Source organism: Protopterus annectens, chromosome 8.part0 (genome assembly GCF_019279795.1).
Source record: "Protopterus annectens isolate FY-2018-M chromosome 8.part0, PAN1.0, whole genome shotgun sequence".
NCBI classification, from domain to species: Eukaryota; Metazoa; Chordata; order Ceratodontiformes; family Protopteridae; genus Protopterus; species Protopterus annectens.
This window is the reverse complement of record NC_056741.1, coordinates 230,532,987-230,553,093: the sequence shown is the minus strand read 5'-3', so window position 1 is coordinate 230,553,093 and position 20,107 is coordinate 230,532,987. Positions and strand designations below refer to the sequence as shown.

Below are 20,107 nucleotides of genomic sequence, written 5' to 3'. Positions count from 1 at the left end.
CTATCTAAAGCAACTTGCCAGCATAAACTCAAAGAAGTATACAGTGTGCGGCACATAAATATGACATTGTATTGTACACAAATATGCATTTATTTGTTTGCAGTATTCAGCATCCTTGACTTCTATACGTGAGAAATGTATATATTTAAATAGCGTGCAGCATTAGGAAATCCATTGTTGCTTTAAGGACAAGTTTTTTCTTATGGTAATTTACTAATTGTTTAATTGTGATGTTTCTTATGTTTTAAATAACTTGTTAATTGGTTTTTAGTTGTCTGAAGAAGGTAGGACACTGATCCTACCGAAAGCGCTCATTAAACTGTGTTTGTTTGAAGTCTATCTGTTTTTTCTGACTCTGCTTACAGTGCTACCCATCTTCATGGATTAATCAGTTTGTTGTCTTCTTTGAGTGGGTTTGTTCGTTAATCCTTCAGGTTGTTGGTCCTGCTATCTGTTATTCTACAGTCAGTGCCAGACCTTGTTTCAGTGGCAAACTTTTTTTACATCACTATTGTCAACACCAGGCATATCCTATGGCCCTATAGACTTAATGACCAAATGGTTGATAACACAACTAGCACTGACCTCAGTGTCAGTGCATGGCTCTTGATTCCCCATGTTGATCTTGCAATGCCTGACTCCATAGTCAAATAGCAGTGGGGAAAGAAGAAACTCCACAAAAGTAACACCACAATCTTAAGGAATCCTTCACTCTGATAATACCAAACGTTTGATTTCTTAGCCATTGTTTTTCTAGGACACATAGGTCAGCCTATCTGGCCACCTAGAGCATGGATTATATGAGCTGAGACCCTGAAGCTTGATGCTATTATGTCATTAGCATTTCTGAAAGGTAGCAGGTCAGGTAGCATAGTCTGGATAGAGGCCTGCTGTTGAAAGAGCAGGGGCTAGCAGGATTGGGTAGTAATTCGAGCTTCACGATTCTTCCATCTTTTCTGGTATTTAATCCCTGTCTTTGCAGGGTGTTGCATTTGTTTACTTGTTGCGCACTTCCGCTGTGCTGTTTTAGCCCATTGTGAGGTATCTCAATTGCATTTTTTCCCTTACCAGCACTCCTGTGTAACTGCTGCCCTCCCTTTGGAGATTAATTCAGGATTCCATTGATCTGTATGGCCCATGGCACAGGAGGCGGCTCCAAGCTAATGGCTGTATGAGAATAGAGCTGGAGTTTTTTTGGGCAGCAGCACATATACATATGTTTAAGACCCTTATCCTCTGTGAGGAACTTTGGGGTCTCTTTCCAACTGCTGCAGGTGTGTCGTGGAGTCGGGTGAGATGGGGGGCATTCAACTCAATCATTGGCCTGAGAAGAGAGAGAAGCACAGCACAATACTCTCTCTTGATCTAGATGAGAACTTCATGATAAGGTGGGCAATATAGAAGGTCTCTTCAACCACACTTTTTGGCAATGTGAGTGTCAGAGGTTAGGTTACTGTCAACCTGGGTCCCTCCCTGATTACCTCCTCTTTCGATTCTTAATGGATTTGCAACTACTGTAATTTTATACAACCCTACTCACACCTATATGTACTCTATTCTGATAGTACCCACTCTGCCATCCTTTACCTTTCTTCCACAGATTCTGACAACTATGGACGGACAATTTTCTGTGGTTTCTCCTGCTAGTCTTGTTGATATGGGCATCCTGAGACAGTGTAGCCTCATGTACACTGACAGCCCTCTTTTTCTACCACCTAAGAATACAATATGTGACAGATACAGTTACATTAAGAACCTAGAAACCTTGCTGTCTCAATCACAAGCCAGCACATCTGGCACTGAGAAGGATGTCTGCACAAACACCACAAGCACCAGATCTCTAACACCACCCACACCTGTACAGTACATTCCTACATATGTGGAGGTTCTCAACAAAAACATACCTAAACAAGAGACCTCCAAGGCAAAAGCACACATGTACATTACAACCCACCGCACCACGCACCACACATAGTACACATACCTGTGTCACACAGCCTGTAAAGCCCAGCCACAAACTCAACATACTAGTCATGGGAGACTCTATCGTGCGACACACAGATGTGCCCCTTACCAGGCTAGACAAGAAGAAAGTCATGGTAAGTTGCTCGTCAGTACTAGAATCTTCCATATCATTCATGCACTCAAGTGTCTCAGCAACAGGTACTGTTATGACTCTGTCATAGCCCATGTTGGTGTGAATGTCTTGAGATGTACCTCTCTGGACTATATGAAAAGGAACATGATTGAGCTTAATGAATATGTGTCCCAGGCAGGTATGTCCCTAGCCTTAAGCAGCATCTTACCGTCACCAAGAATGATGCCTCAGTACAAGCATAAAATGATTGACTTTAACAATTGGCTTAGTTTCTGGTGTCATTCCAAGGGGATCCAGTACCTGACAGCCTGGGAGGACATGATTGACAGACCATGATGCTTTGCCAGAGATGGCCTTCACCTGTCTCCCCTGGGATTCAGGCTTCTGGCAAAGGCTCTTGCCTCCCCCATAGTGCCTTTTATAGGCAAAGTCATGAGGACAAGATTACCAATGCAAACAATTCTTCTAAACGAAATTTAAAGGTTGTGCTGCTAAATGCTAGGAGTCTTAACATGAAACTGCACTCATTGCAAGCACTCCTCACCCTGAAATATGCTGACATTTGTGCAGTCACTGAAACCTGAGTCAAAGCTGTGGAGAGCACCCTAGCATTACCAGGTTACTCGTCCGACCATACTTTCAGACCCCAAACAGAGGGCTACAAATCTAAAGGAGGTGGTTTCAATATTTATCAAAGACATACACATCTCCAGGCTGGTCAAACAGTATGACGCACAGGAGACACTCCAGGTGCAATTAACTGTTGACAAAACACCTATTCAAATCATAGCTAGCTACAGACACCCAACCATGACTCAGAAGGCCCACTCTACCTATCTAGACTTACTTGAATCCATCAAGATTCAAACCCTCTACCCTGATCCTGGGCGACTTTAACTACCAAACCATAGAGTGTGAGACCTGTTCTAGCTCAAACATGAATGTCCAGATATTCCTCGACTTTGTCATTGCAAATGCATTGGATCAGATGGTTGACAGCCCCACAAGAGGTGAAAATATCCTGGACCGGATACTAACCAACATGAGTAGCCACTCTAGCACCCCTACAGTGTCATCCCCACTGGTAAGATCTAGCCATAAAGCAATCACTTTTGAAGTCATCATCTCCCCTAACCCCCCCCACCTTGCCAGGGTCGAACAAAAAAACTTTTCCAAAGCTGACTACAACCTCCTGAGAGCAGGTATAAGCAGCTTCATATCCAACATCCCTTCAGTTGAATCAAACACTAATGTCCAAGCCTATACCAAAAAGCTATATGAGCACTTATATAGCTGCATGGACTCAGCTATACCTGACAGGACCAGATCACCTTCCTCAAGGAAGAGTAGACCTATCTGGTGGACAGCAGCAATAAGCAGACTCTATAATTGATATTTAACTGCTATTTAACTATACTTCTGTAATATAGAATCCAATGTTATTTGCACATTTTTTACTGTGACTGCAACTGAAGATCTGTAATTTTCCATGATGTTCTTAGCCTGCTTAGTATCGTGTCTGCATTAGAACTTCATATCTCTAATTCCTGTATCTTCTGTAATGTGTCATATATATATATATATATATATATATATCTATATATATATATATATATATATATATATATATATCTATATATATATATATTATATATCTATGCTTATATTGTTACTTGTGGAGCTTTTCTCCCTGGCTCTCCACTGAAAACGGGCTCCTAGCCCAGTCAGACATCACCCGGTTAACAAATGCAATAAATAAAAATAAAATAAATAAATAATAAAAGGAAAAAATTGCTGCCCAGGACCAAGAAGGAGCAGGTGCCAAGTTGGAAGCAATCTCTCCTTAGTCTGAACAAGCAAATAAGGTTACTGGTGAATCCTCTAAGGCTAACTTCAAGTCCAAACTGGCCACATCTGCTAAGGACAATCACAAGGCCTTCTTCACATAAGTCTGCAATCTCAAAAGTAACTCCCAAATCTGCTCTGAACTGGTGGTCAAGAATACCACATACACAAATGCCATGGATATAGTTAACCTGCTGACAGACAACTTCAGTGAAAACTTCACCATGCTGTCCCCCCCATCAGTAAACCAGGACATCCCCAGCACCTGACCACCTCCCCTCATCACCAGGGAGCAGGTTATTAATACCCCCTCAAAGGCAAAAAATACAGCCTCCATGGGACCCAACAACATCCTTGGCTGTGTCCTACATGAACTCAGGCAAGAGCTCTCAACACCACTAGAAACCCTATTCAACCAAAGCCTGTGCACTGGCTTCATCCCAGCAGAATGGACAGCCACTGTCATCCCTCTGCACAAAGGTGGAGTTTCCACCGGCCCAGGCAATTAAAGGCCAATCAGCCTAACTAGCCTGATCTGCAAGGCCATGGAATGCATTATCATGGCCCTTACAAACAAGGACATTAGCAACCTCTAAAAACTTGATCCCACACAGTTTGGTTTTGTCAAAGGGAGATCATGCCTGTTAAACTTAGTCGCCTTCTTCGAAACAGTCACCAAAGCCACGGATGAGGGCAAGACAGTGCACACCACCTACCTTGACCTAGCCAAAACCTTCAACACTATTCCCCACTCAGGCATAAGAGATAAACTCTCCCAGCTAGGCATTAACCCATATGTTACCAGATGAGTAGATAACTGGCTCACTGATAGAACCCACTCAGTCAAAATAGAGGAAGCCACCTCTAGTAGTAGACCCATAACAAGTGGTGTACCCCAAGGATCAGTTTGGGGCCTCTACTGTTCAGGATATACGTTTATGAGGTGCAAGCCAAAACCAGTGGTCTGTGGCTGACCAAGTTTGCAGATGACTGCAAGCTGAGCACTGTCATAAATTCCCCTAGTGATGTGAACATTGTCCAATCAGGCCTTAACCAAACTAATGTCTGGTGCCAGAAGCATGGCCTCAAACTGAATGCCAAGAAATTCATAATTATCCCCTTTAGGGAAAATGGTGTCCCCACTAAATTTTCACATTAATAACAACGTACTAAGCAATCAGTCATGAGGGACTTGGGCACCCAGGTTGATAGCAACCTGACTTTTGACCACCATGTTGCCTCTGTTGTACAGATGGGTTTCTATATGGCCCACCTCATAAGTAAGGGTATTTCATCTAGGAACAAGGAGGTCATAACATTCCTGTACTCCTCCTACCTTATCAGACCCATTATCGAGTATAATGTCCCCTTCAGTATGTACCTTACCAAGCACATGCAGCAGCTGGAAAGACCACAGAGGTTCCTGATCAGGAAAATCCAGGGTCTCAAACACATATCTTATACAGATAGGCTAAAAGTCCTGTCCTTCTACTCAGTCTCATACAGACTGCTCAGAGGTGACCTGTGCCTGGCATACAAGGCAGTCTCAGACTCAGTCTTGATGGAGTTGCTGCATATCCATAAGTCAAACTCCACTCGTACAACCCACATGCAAGGTCTCAACCTGGTCTGTGACATTAACAGAACTTGTTATTGCAGGATAGATTTGTGTCCCAACCACTGCCCCATCTGTGGAATAGACTTCCTCTTCATGTCAGGCAGAGTATCTCACTAGATCTCTTTAAGAGGAACCTGGATGACTGGATGGGAAACAGAAAATATACCCCCTGGGATCCCACCTGTGTCCCTGTAGGACAGGGAAAACAGGTGCTGACTTTGTGGGAACATGGGTGAAATTCTTGGCTAGGCTTATAACGGCCTCCGGGCCAGTAGTCTAGTATCATCCTATGAACCTATGAACCTATGAAAATGTCTCCATTCCTCATAGCCCTGTTGTCCATCCAACACATAAGAAATACAAGCAATTGATAAATTTGATCAGTACATTTAACCTTCTACCACATTATCTACAGTATGCATAGGGTTGCCAAGTGATCCTTTAAAAATTAAGCTTGTATTCCAAAACATGACCACCTCCTACATGAGAAGGCTTTTGGTGCATATTTTTTATAATGCTACAGAAAGAATTGCAAGACTTGTGGGTCATTTGCCACCATGTGTAACTCATAATGACTATATTCCCAAGACCACCAAGGTTGCTTTTTTAAATTGTTCTGCCTCTGAACCCCAAATATTTGGAAAAGCAGTTAACAAGTTACTGGAATATTGCAGAAGCAGGACAAAACCTGAGAGTTAGGGTTCTCAGTTTCCAACCTCCATAGCATACTTTTTCTAGCATGTGAAGAATCTAGTACTAGATGTGGCTTTGCTGTGGCACACAGCCAACACTTTAACAGCAAGTCACTGGGACAAAAGCAATAACTAGATTAACTTCCAACAGGTTCATGGGACAAGAGTCAGGAGTTTTAGCATTTCTGTAAGGTCATGGTCCTTCTGTGTGTAGACTGCAGCAGTCCTGACACCATACTTGACACCGCACTGTGGAGATGCTTGGGTGACAGTTCTGCCTTCCTCTGTCAGCCTGACTAACATCACAAATTACAGATGGATAAGGGCACTCATATATGCAGGGTGTATAATCCACTTTCAATCCCATCCATTTACCCCCTCATTATCCTTACTAGTTATCTGACTCATCTGTAAAAATGTAGCACTGAAAGAGGTGTCAAGGTGTCTAACCTTCTACAGAAGGGTCCAGGAATAGAATATTATTCCACATTCTTATTGCTGCCTCCCTTAAAAAAATCAGGTCAATACTGGATCTCTGTGGTCTAAACCAATTCAGCTCTAAGCAATTTTTTTAAGATTGTCTTAATGGAGTCCATCCTTCTGTGCTTATCAGAAGGAAATTGAATGCACTGTATAGACCTTCAAGTTACCTACATTCACATAGAGATGGACAGGAAGTCCAGAAGACACTTGTGATTCTGATCGAAAGACAATCATTACAAGTTATGGACTCCTCCATTTAATCTCATCTTAGCCCTAGGATACTGACTGAATGCATCCCTATAGTATGGGATATTCAAATTTGTCAGAGGAATAAGATGTTCAGATATATATGTCACTAGATCTCCACTAGTTCATCAGTTCATGCTCATACCATCTTGATGGAGTCTCTGCTATTTTTTTTTTCTGTTTACTGGGAATAATAGCCAATCTTGTGAAGTCCCAGTTAAAACTATCACAGGTATGCATTTCACAACTTTTTGCCATGCGTGCATTTTCCCCCCAGATATATCAGCCTTTCAAACAGCAGTATCCAGGATGGGTAAAACCAACAGGCCTCATGGTAGCAACTGTACTAAAGCTGACTTATGCCAGGTCCCGCATGACACATGACAGTCCTGTAATGGGACGTGGGCAGTTTTTCTTACCCTGACTTACTTTCTGAACTCAAAAACATGGTGGCAGTGTGGGTATGTTAGCCATTATGATCAGAAGCCATGAGAGTCTCTCAGTGGGCCATTCAGTCTCATTTCAATAATGCATGTATATAATTGCATTTGCTGGTCATTTCACCATATTTTTCAAGAAAGCTGTTCAGAAGCTTAGCAGACAGCAGCAAAAACTGGAAAATATATTGAAATGGCTAAGGCATTACAATAAAAGAAATTAAATCATGAATAATAGTATAGGCTGAAAAATATGCAGGTCTTGATTTAAAATTTTAGGAAATTTTTCCAGTTTTAGAAGAGAGGGTGTTTTAATATTGTAGCTGATATTTCATTGTACCTCACTGTTTCATATTTCATTTGACTGTTTTCTTAGACTCACCTCCTTCTTTTCAGTTGTTAGAACTAGCTCCAAAACAGAGAAGTCATGCCCACAAGTGTCTATTTCTGTGATGTCATAAAGGGTGGAATTCAATGATCCATATGACCACTGGACCTGTTTCATCTTCTGCAATAAATGTTGAAACATCTTGAGGGAGAAAAGATAGGGAAATGATGTAATATTCTTCTGGTATTTTGTGCAACACTCAGGCTACAATAACAATAGATGTACTTATTACTGAATATATTAATGTAGCAGTACTGAAAGACTAAGTATTGATATATTTTAAAATACCAACTGATATTTTATAGGATACCACTGTATAATTCCATGTAAATGAGCTGCTGGTCTGTAAACCCTTTTCAGCCATGAGCCAGGCTTTGACACCCGTGCACTGGCCAAGCAATCAAGGAGCCTCAATCCAAACCACTAACACCAGTGAGGGGAATCCATATAGGGGAAAGGATAATAAATACACTCACAGTAAAGTACAATTTCCTTTAACAGTACACAGAGATCACAGTCAGTCTGTGGCTGGTTTTCTCCCTTTCTCTCCAGGTCCCCAATAAGACTCCCCACTGGCACAGCTGTAGGGTCCAGATCTCAGCCTAGTGTGCAAGCTAAAGCCTTCAGCACCCTCTCTGTCCAACCTGTGCTTCATGTCCCTGCCCATGTAGCTGACACACATACACTTTGAGATAAGAGTTATGTACAACCACACAGACACTCCTGAGGAAGGCTGGCACAGGTTTTCCAGCTGTGCCCCTTTTCTGCCCAGTCTAAAAGGTAGTACCAGCTGCCATCACCCACTAATATCAGCTGCACAAAGGCTCTTCTGAAAGGGTGTTCAATTATTACTGTGCAATATTATTATCCAAATGGTAAGTGTGACTGAACAGTCAAGGCTTATTACAGTGACATGGTACAGTATCAATATATACATGCAATGTACTCTAGAGCTTAAATTACCTCTACATAAAACAGCCACAGTTGAAAGGTTTAAAAATATTTAATAATAAATAATAAAAACACAAGACAATACTTCTTACTACACAGTGCTAGTCAAGAGTTCAGAGATCACAGAGAAATACTTAAAATAATACTGTAGAAAATTCTGATATCACAGAAAAACAAACTAGTCTAATCTTCCTATTTCCTAGCTATATTTAAGAGAAAACACAGTTCTAAATAACTTACATATAGAACAGACAGAGTGGTGAGTTGAATGTTCTCAAGACAAATGCTTTGAGCTCTCTGATTCTCTCTCTTTAAATTGATAACAACGAGCTGCTTCACATGACATCATTCTTCACACTTATCTGGTGTTTCCAGGCTAACAGAAACCACATTTGCATTCTTTACACCTGGTCAGACACCAGAGCAATAAAGGACAATTATACATGCAAATACTCTGGTCTTAAAACAATAGGCAGGATGTCCGCCTCTAGACATATCAGCTCTAAATTTTGACATCAAAGACAGTCATGAAATGCTTGACTTAGCTTTCTTACAGCAGAGTGCACTGTTGTTACATTTTTGCAGTTTAATATCCAATGCAGTCTTTTCACATTTAAGAGAACAAGCATGTGGCTTACACTAATAGTTACAAATGACAGAATTATCTATAAATTTCTATCTGGCTAGGCTGGTAGCCTTCACCTATCTTCACACAGGCCAAAAGAACAAAGGTAAATAGAACATATTAATACAGAGACAATCAAGCAGCATGTTTTTGGATATGGAAGTAAACACTTAAATATCTATGCAGTCACATGAAGAATATTTAAACAAAATGCAGATGGTCTTAAGAAGCCATATAACTTTTCAAATGAGCCATCGTTCTACCATGTACTAAACCTAGATTGATATATTTTAAGAACTGCAGAAATAAAGGATGTTTCTGCGGGCTAAAATTCAAGTAGCAGACATTTATGGAGATAGTTCACTTTAACTAAGTTTGGAAGAGACACAAATCATTATCATGTTGAAGAACTGAATGAGCTGCTCAAACCATTACTAACATTATGAACTGCTTATTCTCCAGTGATTAAATGTTTTTATTAAAGCAAGTTGCTAGTATTAACCCTTTAATTGATCATAATATTTCAGAATAGTTTAAAGGGGGCGGCCATGGTGGTGCAGCGGTTAGCATTGCCGCCTCACAGCAAGAGGTTGTCCGGTTCGATTCTCAGCTGGGGTGCCTTCTGTGCGGAGTCTGCATGTCCTCCCTGTGGTCATGTGGGTTTCCACCGGGTGCTCCGGTTTCCTCCCACATTCTAAAGACATGCTGTAGGTGGACTGGACACTCTAAATTGGCCCTAGGTGTGAGTGCCTTCTGTGGAAGGTTGGGTGGCAACTCGACACCGTAAAACTCCACTGCCAATCATGAGCAGACAGGTGATCCGCTGTGGCGACCCCTAACCGAGAAAAGTCAAAAGAAGAAGATTTCAGAATAGTTTAAAGACTTTTAACTGCCACTGTTATTGCTATCACACCATAATTTATATTTACAGCAGCTTGCATTTGTTCATAATTTCTACATAAAAGTACTAGTGGTTTTGATGCACACATGTATGAAATGGATGCTTTCTTGTGGTTCTTTGATTAAAAAAATAAATTTACTGTATGTAACCAAATAACTTACTTTACTTAAAGAGAAGCCCCAGGATTCAATAAGCTAAAATTTCTGTGCAGGAATAATGTAGCCATTCCTGCATGTAATATGGCCACAGAGCGGTCCAGTAAACAAGCCTGGGGCCGTGCACAAGCCTGGCAACACTATTCTGACACGGATACGACTGTATTATGCTAATGACCTCATTTGCTGTTGAAAACCTTGCAAATGAGGTCAATTAGTGATACAGTAAGCAGTCAGGCATCCATGGCAGAATAGTGTAGCATGCAGAAATGTATTTGGCTACTAGCCGAATACATTTCTGCAAAAATCAAAACGGAGGCATGACAGCTCAAACTAAAGCATGTATTCTAATTCTTAGGCATGCCAATGGCCAAATATATGGTCACTGTCATGGAAAAGTGTTGCAAAATTATAAAAATAAAAGTGTTTTTTTGGCCAGTCTCGGCCGTTTAAGCATAGGGCAGTGGCGGGCAAATGGGGTCGTGCCAGAAATAAAAGGAAATGTGAAAAGGCAATTTTAAGTTAAATCTGTATTTTGCAATTATATTCTATGGTATGCAGAATCAAAACAATAGCAGGGAACAGTGGTTGATAAAAGGAAAGACTCTGGGGTAGTGCTGTAACTAAGGACTAAGACAGTGGGGAATGATGATGAGAGAAATTTACTGAATCACAAAAAGAAGCAAAGTGCCAAACTGCACCTAATCGTGTAGGTGCTATAAGGCAGTGGTCTAAGCAGGAGGAGCAGCAGACATGAAAAGGGAGAGTGTCATGTTGGTGTAAGCACATTGGAGCGCCACGGCTCCCAGATGAGCTTAGCTTAGCACAGCTAAGCAAGGGGGTGTGTTTGAGGTTGTATTGACTTATTCCATGAAATAAAGAGTGTATTCATGTCCAGGGGAGAGCCATTTGTCATTATTTACGTTAGGTAAATGGGTTTGTATGGCACGCACTGGGTCTAAAACAAAACAAACAAAAAAAACCCTTGGAAATAGCAGGCTGTTTACATTTGGCCACAAGGTTTGCGCAACATGCCTTGGGGCTTAAATGGGCTGGAAATGGGAAGGGAAAAAAGGGAAATAGCAGAATACAAGCAATCAAGTACAAATAACATAGCTGGCAGGTGGAATGCATCATAGTCATCCAATCATACAGGCAACATCTGCAGCACAACAGCATAAAATATGCAAACACCTTACAGTCTGATTTTTCCCACAAACTCTGCGCCATTGGTGTACACATATGAGGGAATTGTAACCAAAAACATGTTAGGGTCTGCCATTACTTTGATCAATCAGTATGTGCTAGAGGCTGAGGGCAGTGAGGAGGACAGTGCTGACAACCACCACAGACTGAGGAGGAGGAGAAGAGTGTTCAGACCCAGGGTAACTTACCAGGGGCTACATGATCTGGAGATAGTAAAGCACTGCAGGGTGGACAGAGACATACTGCAGCAAATCATTGAGCTGTGCCGGCCTCAACTCAGACCCACAGCCAATAGAAGGGAATCCATCCCAGTGGATACCAAGGTATGTGTAGCCTTAAGAATACTAGCTGCAGGTACTTTCTAAAGACATACTGGGGACATTATGGGGTCTCACAGGCATCCGCATCCAGGGTACTCCACCAGTTCCTAGATGCCATCCTACCACATGCCGGTGAGCACATTTACTTCCCCAACACCCCTGAGGAGAGGAACAGCAATATGCATCTCTTCCACTGTGTGGCAGAATACCCGGAGGTACTGGTTGTGATAGACTGCACACACATCCACATCAAAGCACCACCCGGTGAACAGGGTAGGGTCTACATAAACCACAAGAGCTTCCCCTCCATCAACTGCCAGGTTATGTGCAATGCCTAGGGCATTATCATGAATGTGTGCGCTGGCAGCCCCGGAAGCTATCACGACATCACAGCTGTACCACGCATTTGCCTGTGGGAACATCCCGTATAACTATCTGGTGGGTTATGCTGGCTATGCACTGGAGCCATGGATGATGACACCCATCAGAAATGCACGCAAACCCACTCAAGTATGCCATAATGAGGCAGATGCACAAACCAGGATCATTATACAGCATGTGTTTGGGATGCTCAAGTCACATTTACATGGCCTTGACATATCTGGTGGAGCCTTGCAGTACCCTCCAGCCACATGTGCGCACACGTTCATAATATGTGCCATGCTACGCAATATGATCCTGCGGAAACAGCTGCAGCAGGAACAGCACAGGGAAGGGCTACACAGACCCCCACCATTGCCAACATCCCCACAGACACAGAGGGACTCAGAAGAGGAAGCCCCTGAGCCTGCTCCTGTAGGCAGATGGAGGCATGCCCAGTATGCCCAGGACTTGGCAAAGAGGCAACGCATAGCACACATGCTGACACTGTAGGGACCCAGTGACTGACACCTCTCTCTGACTCACACACACACACACACACACACAGTAAAATGGATGACACACACATCACATTACTTATAACTTACCATGTATAGGCAGTGTACTGTGTGCATCCAACATAGGCAGCCCTCAAGCACCATCCTCACAACTGCCACAGGCACAAGGTAAGTCAGTCTTCTTAACAATAAATGAATGGATTACTATGTTTTGGTAACATATCTATGGTAATGCATGCATGCATGCAAGGGAATGGGGTGGCCTACTGGGATAGCAGCAGACAACTGACAGCTATGTGGGACACCAGGAAATGTCTGCACAATACTGGCTTCCCCACACTATTCAGTATCATTTAATGTGACAAATCCCACTGCAGTATATGTGGGAGTCAACTGGGGGGGGTCATAGGTCACATGCATGGATATCAATGTGGGGATCCCATATTCACCCCCAGACTCACACAGCAAGTCAGCAGAGAAGAAAAAAAAAAATGTCTGGCAAAGGCACACAACAAATGGTGACAATGACCTACAGACCCCACACTACTACACATCACAGCACAGCAATTTGCAGGGCCTTGCAAAACTCTGAAGAAAAAGAAGGTAAGAAGTCAATTGTGGCATACAATCGGCATTACAATCTCTCTGATATTCTCTTCTTCTATTCTCCACTCAAGGCAATATACAATGTTAAAAATATAAAAAAATGTAAGCAGCAAAGCCACACTCAGCTGTAAATGTGTGTAATGTCCCCCACCCCCCCCCCCCATATTTACATAGAAATGCAGTAACATGTAGTAAGGTAGGGGTAACAGCACAGCACACACAGGGCTGGCTGTCCCAATCAACATGATAACTTGTTGTGCATGTCCACAATAGCAATCAATGAGATCTATATATATGTGTGGGAATACTGTCAGGATGTGGCCAGTAACTTCTCATGGCTGTTGTGTTCTAGTGGCATAGGTATAGTACTGTGGTAGACAGGGCTATATTCCATGAAATGCAGTGCTAACTATTTTGCATGTCAGCTACATGTATGGTGGGAGTTGTACACACTGTCCAGATGTCAATATCCATTACTGCCGGGAAGCTGGACAGGTCACGTACAGGGGGCCACACATATGAACAGTACACAGGTTGGAGTAACCTACATAGTGCCTACCATACCTCACAACTGTACAAACCTTTTGCAGAATGCACACAGGTTTGCATCATATTTGTGGTGTCATTATTCTGAAATAGCGGTTGACTGGCAAATCATTGTCAAACCACGAAAATCTAAAGTCAGAAAATATTGATGGATTGTAGTGTCTCAGACTTCATACTCTATAGAAAAATGCATGCTAATGCAAAATCTGTTATTGTAGCACCCTTCCAGGTTTGTAAGGCCAATAGTTACAATGGTCCATATATTTAGGCCGGGTCTACTTTATTCCCACGAAAGCCGAATCAGTCAAATACAACTCGCGTGAACCATAACGAGCGAAACAAGAATATGTCGAATGCACTAAACCCTGAAATTCGAAATCTCGATCTCTCATATTTTGCCAACTGCACCGCCCACAACATACTACCTACTGAAACACAGTAAAAAACAACACATACACACACTAAACAAAACCTTACTTCTAACCCTAAAGTAAAGCACCAAAACCCTGCTTCTAACCCTACACTAAACCCTACATACACAACTATCTATGCACTATCCTTAACCCCTCGCTAACCCTAAGGTCCATAACTACCGCACACTTACCCTACTGAGCTATACCCAAACAAACTAAACATTCCACACACATACACTTAACAAAACCCTACACTAAACCTTACATACATTACCTATCTATGGACTTACCTTAACCTGCACCCTAACCCTAAGGTCTGTAACTATCGCACACTTACCTTACGGAGCTATTCTGCAGACGGGCCAACTATGTGAATTAGATATTTCCACTTTCACGGTTTAGTGCGTTCGATGTACTCATGTTTCGCTCATTATGTGTTACGCAAATAGTATTCAACCGATTCGGCTTTCGTGGGAATAAAGTAGACCCATTTAGGCCTTTGTCACCCAACTACTCATGGCTTTGTCCAGATGTCTGTCTCACATACATAGAGAGGTATGATGCCTTGTAGCACAGCAGTGCATTCTGTCACTTACCATTTGTCACCCCAGGGGGGGTCCACTGCCTGGCAGCTTGGGAACATATGAGTAACAGAATGCACTGCCTAGCTACAGATGGCCTTCATCAGTCTCACATGGTCTACAGGCCTCTGGCAAAGGCCCATGCCTCACCCATAGGTCCTTTGTTGGGAATGTTATGGGGATCCATACTACCAACATAACACAATCAACAAAATGCAATGGTAAGGCTATGCCACTAAATGCTAGTAGCATACCTCTTAACCTCATAGAGGAAGAAGTCTGGACAAAGCCATACATAATGGTGGTATAAAGGCCTAACTATAGGGACACATTTGAAATATGGCTCTCATAATGTTAGAAAATAATAGAATAACAGAGGGGGTGTGTAGTATCATGGATGTCATGGAGGGTGTGAAGTCTGAAAGTCTAATGTTCTGTCAGTATTCCCTGACTGTAACCCTGAGTGATTTGCAACAAATGTGCTAGAAAACCACAATGTTAAGGGAAACTGACAAGATATATGAGGCATGAATCTGGATAATCTGTGAGAATCTGTACAGTTGACAGGTATGGCCACACCAAGATATGACCTTTCAGGTAAGAAGACTACTGAACAACCAGGAGATCCCCAGCCAGCATATCACCAAGGTGCTGGACCTTTTACAAAGCTTCATCAGTCAATCGGCTGTAGCCACACCTCCCAACTGGCCGGATTGTGCAAGAATGGCTAGCCCTTACCTCATAATATAGGTCTGTGCATCATCCATCTTATATTTCTCTGGTAAATAACTCTGATGATCTGATTATATCAGTCACTAGGTAATGACACAATACAGTACAGTATCAAACATTACATGTGTCAGAAAATGTCTGCTAAAACAAATCCTGTAACTCAAGCAAGTCATACATTGATAAGAGAAATAGTTACAGTACCTCCTCCATGTTTGGCCCATTGTTTCCCCATATTGGCAGCCTATCTCCAGATATCTTCCACAAACAGGTTGCAAGGTATGGCTGTAGCACACAACACCCAGGACTGGAGTACAACTATCTCTGAAATGTATTTCCACACTTACTATTGAAGGTCATACTGAGCATGCTCCTACACTTGCAGAAGTGAAGCCCATGTCTGAAACCACATCGGACTATATATATCTCTCTGTATTGTGCAAATGTCTTTGCACACACACAGCTATGTAAACCTAACTGTCTCCACACACACCTATCAAACAGAATTATCCACAGCCAGCTGTAGGTGGCACATATGTGGTATATCTGCATCTGTTATGTGTGATACACACACACATATCTATATGGGCAACATATTACAATATGTCAAGTATACACACACACACATAGACATGGGAAAGAGAGGGATAAACAGTGACAGAGTGAAACCAACAGGGAGACACACACTCACAGAGTGAGTCATACACAGGGATACTCTGAATGGCATTGAGTGATGTCCTGCTGCAGACAGTTGCATACCAGTTGTAATCACTGACATTTGCCAGAATGAAGATGAGATTCATTGTCTGATGGTACTGAGGTGGGGGTGCAATATCACATCACCTACCTTTGTGTGTGTGTGTGTGTGTGTGTGTGTGTGTGTGTGTGTGTGTGTGTGTGTGTGTGTGTGTGTGTATGCCTTACCCACCCAGTACACTTCCCATTGCCCTGCTTTACAACATCTGCTAATGTCATTCACCTTAGAAGTACCTTTGGACTGGCGTGAGTCCTGTAGGCTCTATAGCGTGTGTGATAACTGCGTAACACTATCATGCAAATAACTAGATAGGTAGGGGTTCTCAACACAGTCCCAGTATATATAACAGTGGTAGTGTGTGTGTGTGTGGGGGGGGGGGTAGGAATAAGTGTTTTAGTCCATTCCCACCCAGTACACTTCCCATTGCCCTATTTCACAAGATCCACTGTAAAAGTACTGTTGGAGTGGCCTCTGGTAAGCTCTGTGGTGTGTGCGATAACTCCATAACACTATAGTACAAATTGCTATTTAGGTAGGGGTTCTAATCTCAGTCCTGGAAAATGTAAAAGTGCGTGTCTGTAGGTTAAAGATTTTGAGCCTGTTCACACCCAGTACATTTGCCATTGTCCTAGTTTAGCAGTCCTACTGATGTCAGTCACCTTAGAAGTACCTTTGGGCAGTCTGCAGCCCTACCAGCTCTGTGGCATGTGTGATAACTGCATAACACTATACTACAAATAACTAGCTAGGTAGAGGTTCTAATCTCAGTCCTGCCAAATGTAAAAGTGTCTGTGTCTGTAGGTTAAAGATTTTGAGCCCATTCACACCCAGTACACTTCCCATTGCCCTACTTTACAAGAATTGCTAATGTCATCCACCTTAGAAATACCTTTGGACTGGCCTCAATCCTGTAAGCTCTATAGTGCATGTGATAACTGCATAACACTATAGTACAAATAACTGTTTAGGTAGGGCTTCTAATCTCTGTCCCGGCAAATGTAAAAGTGTACATGTCTGTAGGTTAAAGATTTTGAGCCTGTTCACACCATACACTTGCCATTGCCCTACTTTGGCAGCCCTGCTGATGTCAGTCACCTTAGAAGTACCTTTGGGCAGCCTGTATCCCTTCAAGCTCTGTGGCACATGTGCTAATTGCATTACACTATAGTATAAATAATTAGTTAGGCAGCGGTTCTAATCTCAGTCCTGGCAAATATAAAAATATGCATGTGTCTGTAGATTACAGATTTTGAGAGCATTCACACCCAGTACACTTCCTATTGCCCCACTTTAGCAGTCCTGCTGATGTCAGTCACCTTAGAAGTACCTTTGGGTGTCCCACAGCCTTACAAGCTCTGTGGTGTGTGCGATAATTGTGTAATGCTACAGTACAAATAACTAGTTAGGGAGGGGTTCTAATCTCAGTCCTGGCAAATGTGTGTGTGTGTGTGAGTGTATTTGTGTGTGTAACTATTTGTAGGTTAAAGTAGTTTGTGGCCTGTCTCACCCAGTACATCACCCACTGACATACTTTTCAAGGGCCGGTGATGTTCCTCACCTTAGAAATAACTTGGGACATCCTTCACCCTATAAGCTCTGTGGCATGTGTGATAAATGCATAACACTGTAGTTGTAGTAGTTAGGGATTCTAATCTCAGTCCTGGCAAGTGTGTGTGTGTGTGTGTGTGTGTGTGTGTGTGTGTGTGTGTGTGTGTGTGTGTGTGTGAGAACAGTATCCTGTGAGTGGGGGTGTGTTTCGGAGAGAACCATATCCATTGGGGGGCAGGCTTTGCAATTTTTTGCTGTTGCTCACCCAGTACATGTCCTAATCTCTGCTATAAGGCCCACTGTTGTCATCCACTGTAGATGTAGCTGTAGACACTCTGCAACCCTATAAGCTCTGTGCCATGTGCAATAACTATGTAACAGTATGGAATAAATAACAAGATAGGCGGCCCTTCTAATCCTTGGGTTACCGTTCCCCACTCAGGAATCATAGAGAAAACACTCAGCTAGGCATCAACCCCTATATCACTAGGTGGCTTGCAAGCTGGCTCACAGATAGAACCCATGGTGAGAAAGCAGCAGACTCCATGTCAAACTGCCGAAAATTCACAAGTGGAGTCCCACATGGTTTGGTCCTGGGTCCCTTCGTGTTCGGGATCTACACCTCTGAAGGCCAGCCCAGCATGAAGGGACTCTGGCTGACAATGTTCGCAGATGACTGAAAGGTGGGTGCTATTATTACCTCCCCATGTGATATTGACATCCTGCACAAAGGCCTCACTGAGACCTATGATTGGTGTCAGAACCCTGGACCTTAGCTTAATGCCAGAAAATGTGCCAACATCCCCTTTGGGAACAATATGATTCCCATGAATTACCACATTGATGGTAGTCCACTGAACACTGAAGTCGTTATAAGAGAACTGGGAACACAGGCTGACAGTGAGCTCTCTGTTGTCCAGCAGAGTGCCACTGTGTTCAGAAAGTCCTTCTATGTGGCACATCTCATTACTAAGGGTGTTGCATCCAGGAAGTAAGAGATCATTTTCTCCCAATACTCTCCCCTCATTAGGCCAATCAATGAGTACAATGGCCCATTTGGCATGTACCTCACTGGACACCTGCAACAACTGGAGAGGTTGCAAAAGTACCCCACAAAGAGGATCCTAGGCCTTAAACACTTGCCCTATATGGACAAATTCCAATAACTCCAACTATTCTCTGTCTCATATTGGCTACTTACAGGTGATCTCTGCCTGACTTACAAAGCATGTCTGACCCAGCTCTGTCAGGATTGCTGCATCTAAGAACCCAATCCATCCACACCACATGCCCCAGGGACCTCAATCTCATTTCCACAATCAACAGAACATGCTGGTGGGAAAGGTTCATAACCCAGAGACTGCCCACGCTATGGAACCAACTTCACATACATGTCAAGCAGAGCACTTCACTGGCCCTCTTCAAGAGAAATCTGGATGAGTGAATGGGGAATAGAAATCCCACCCCGGGGATCACTCCAGTGGCTATATTCATTAGACACACTGGAGACTATCGTCAGGTGGCACGATGCCATTGTATTTCCATGAAATAGGCTTGTAAAGGCTCCATGGCCATTTGCCTAGTACACACTTATGAACCTATGAACCTATGGATCTCAGTAGTGGCAAACATGCGTGTGTGTGTGTGTGTGTGTGTGTGTGTGTGTGTGTGTGTGTGTGTGTGTGTGTGTGTGTGTATGTGTGTGTGTGTGTGTGTGTGTGTGTGTGTGTGTTTGTGTGTGTGTATGTACATTAGTGTGTATAAAAGTTTTTGTGAGTGTGTAAACATGTGGGTGAAAGTAGTTTGAGGCCCTTCCCACCCAGTACACCTACCACTGCGATACCCTACAAGGGCTGGTGATGTTATTCACTATATAGGTATCGTGGGACACTCTTCACCCTATAAGTTCTGTGGTGCATGCGTTAACTGCATAACACTGTAGTACCAATCACTATATAGGTAGGGGTTCTAATCTGAGTCCTGGAAAATGTGTGTGAGTTTGTAAGTGTGTATATTTGTAGAATACAGCATTTTGAGGCCTCACTCTCCCAGTACACTGCCCATTGCCATACTTTATAAGGGCT

General features: G+C 42.8%; 1 protein-coding gene across 1 annotated transcript in view; it reads right to left on the bottom strand.

Annotated features, from left to right (window-relative positions):
* LOC122808719 (transient receptor potential cation channel subfamily V member 5-like) overlaps positions 1–20,107 on the bottom strand; it is a 917,417-nt gene that overhangs the window by 181,300 nt on the left and 716,010 nt on the right. The window contains exon 8 of the mRNA XM_044079711.1: positions 7,802–7,948. Coding sequence (XP_043935646.1) covers positions 7,802–7,948 — 147 coding nt within the window. The remainder of the gene's footprint in view (positions 1–7,801; positions 7,949–20,107) is intronic.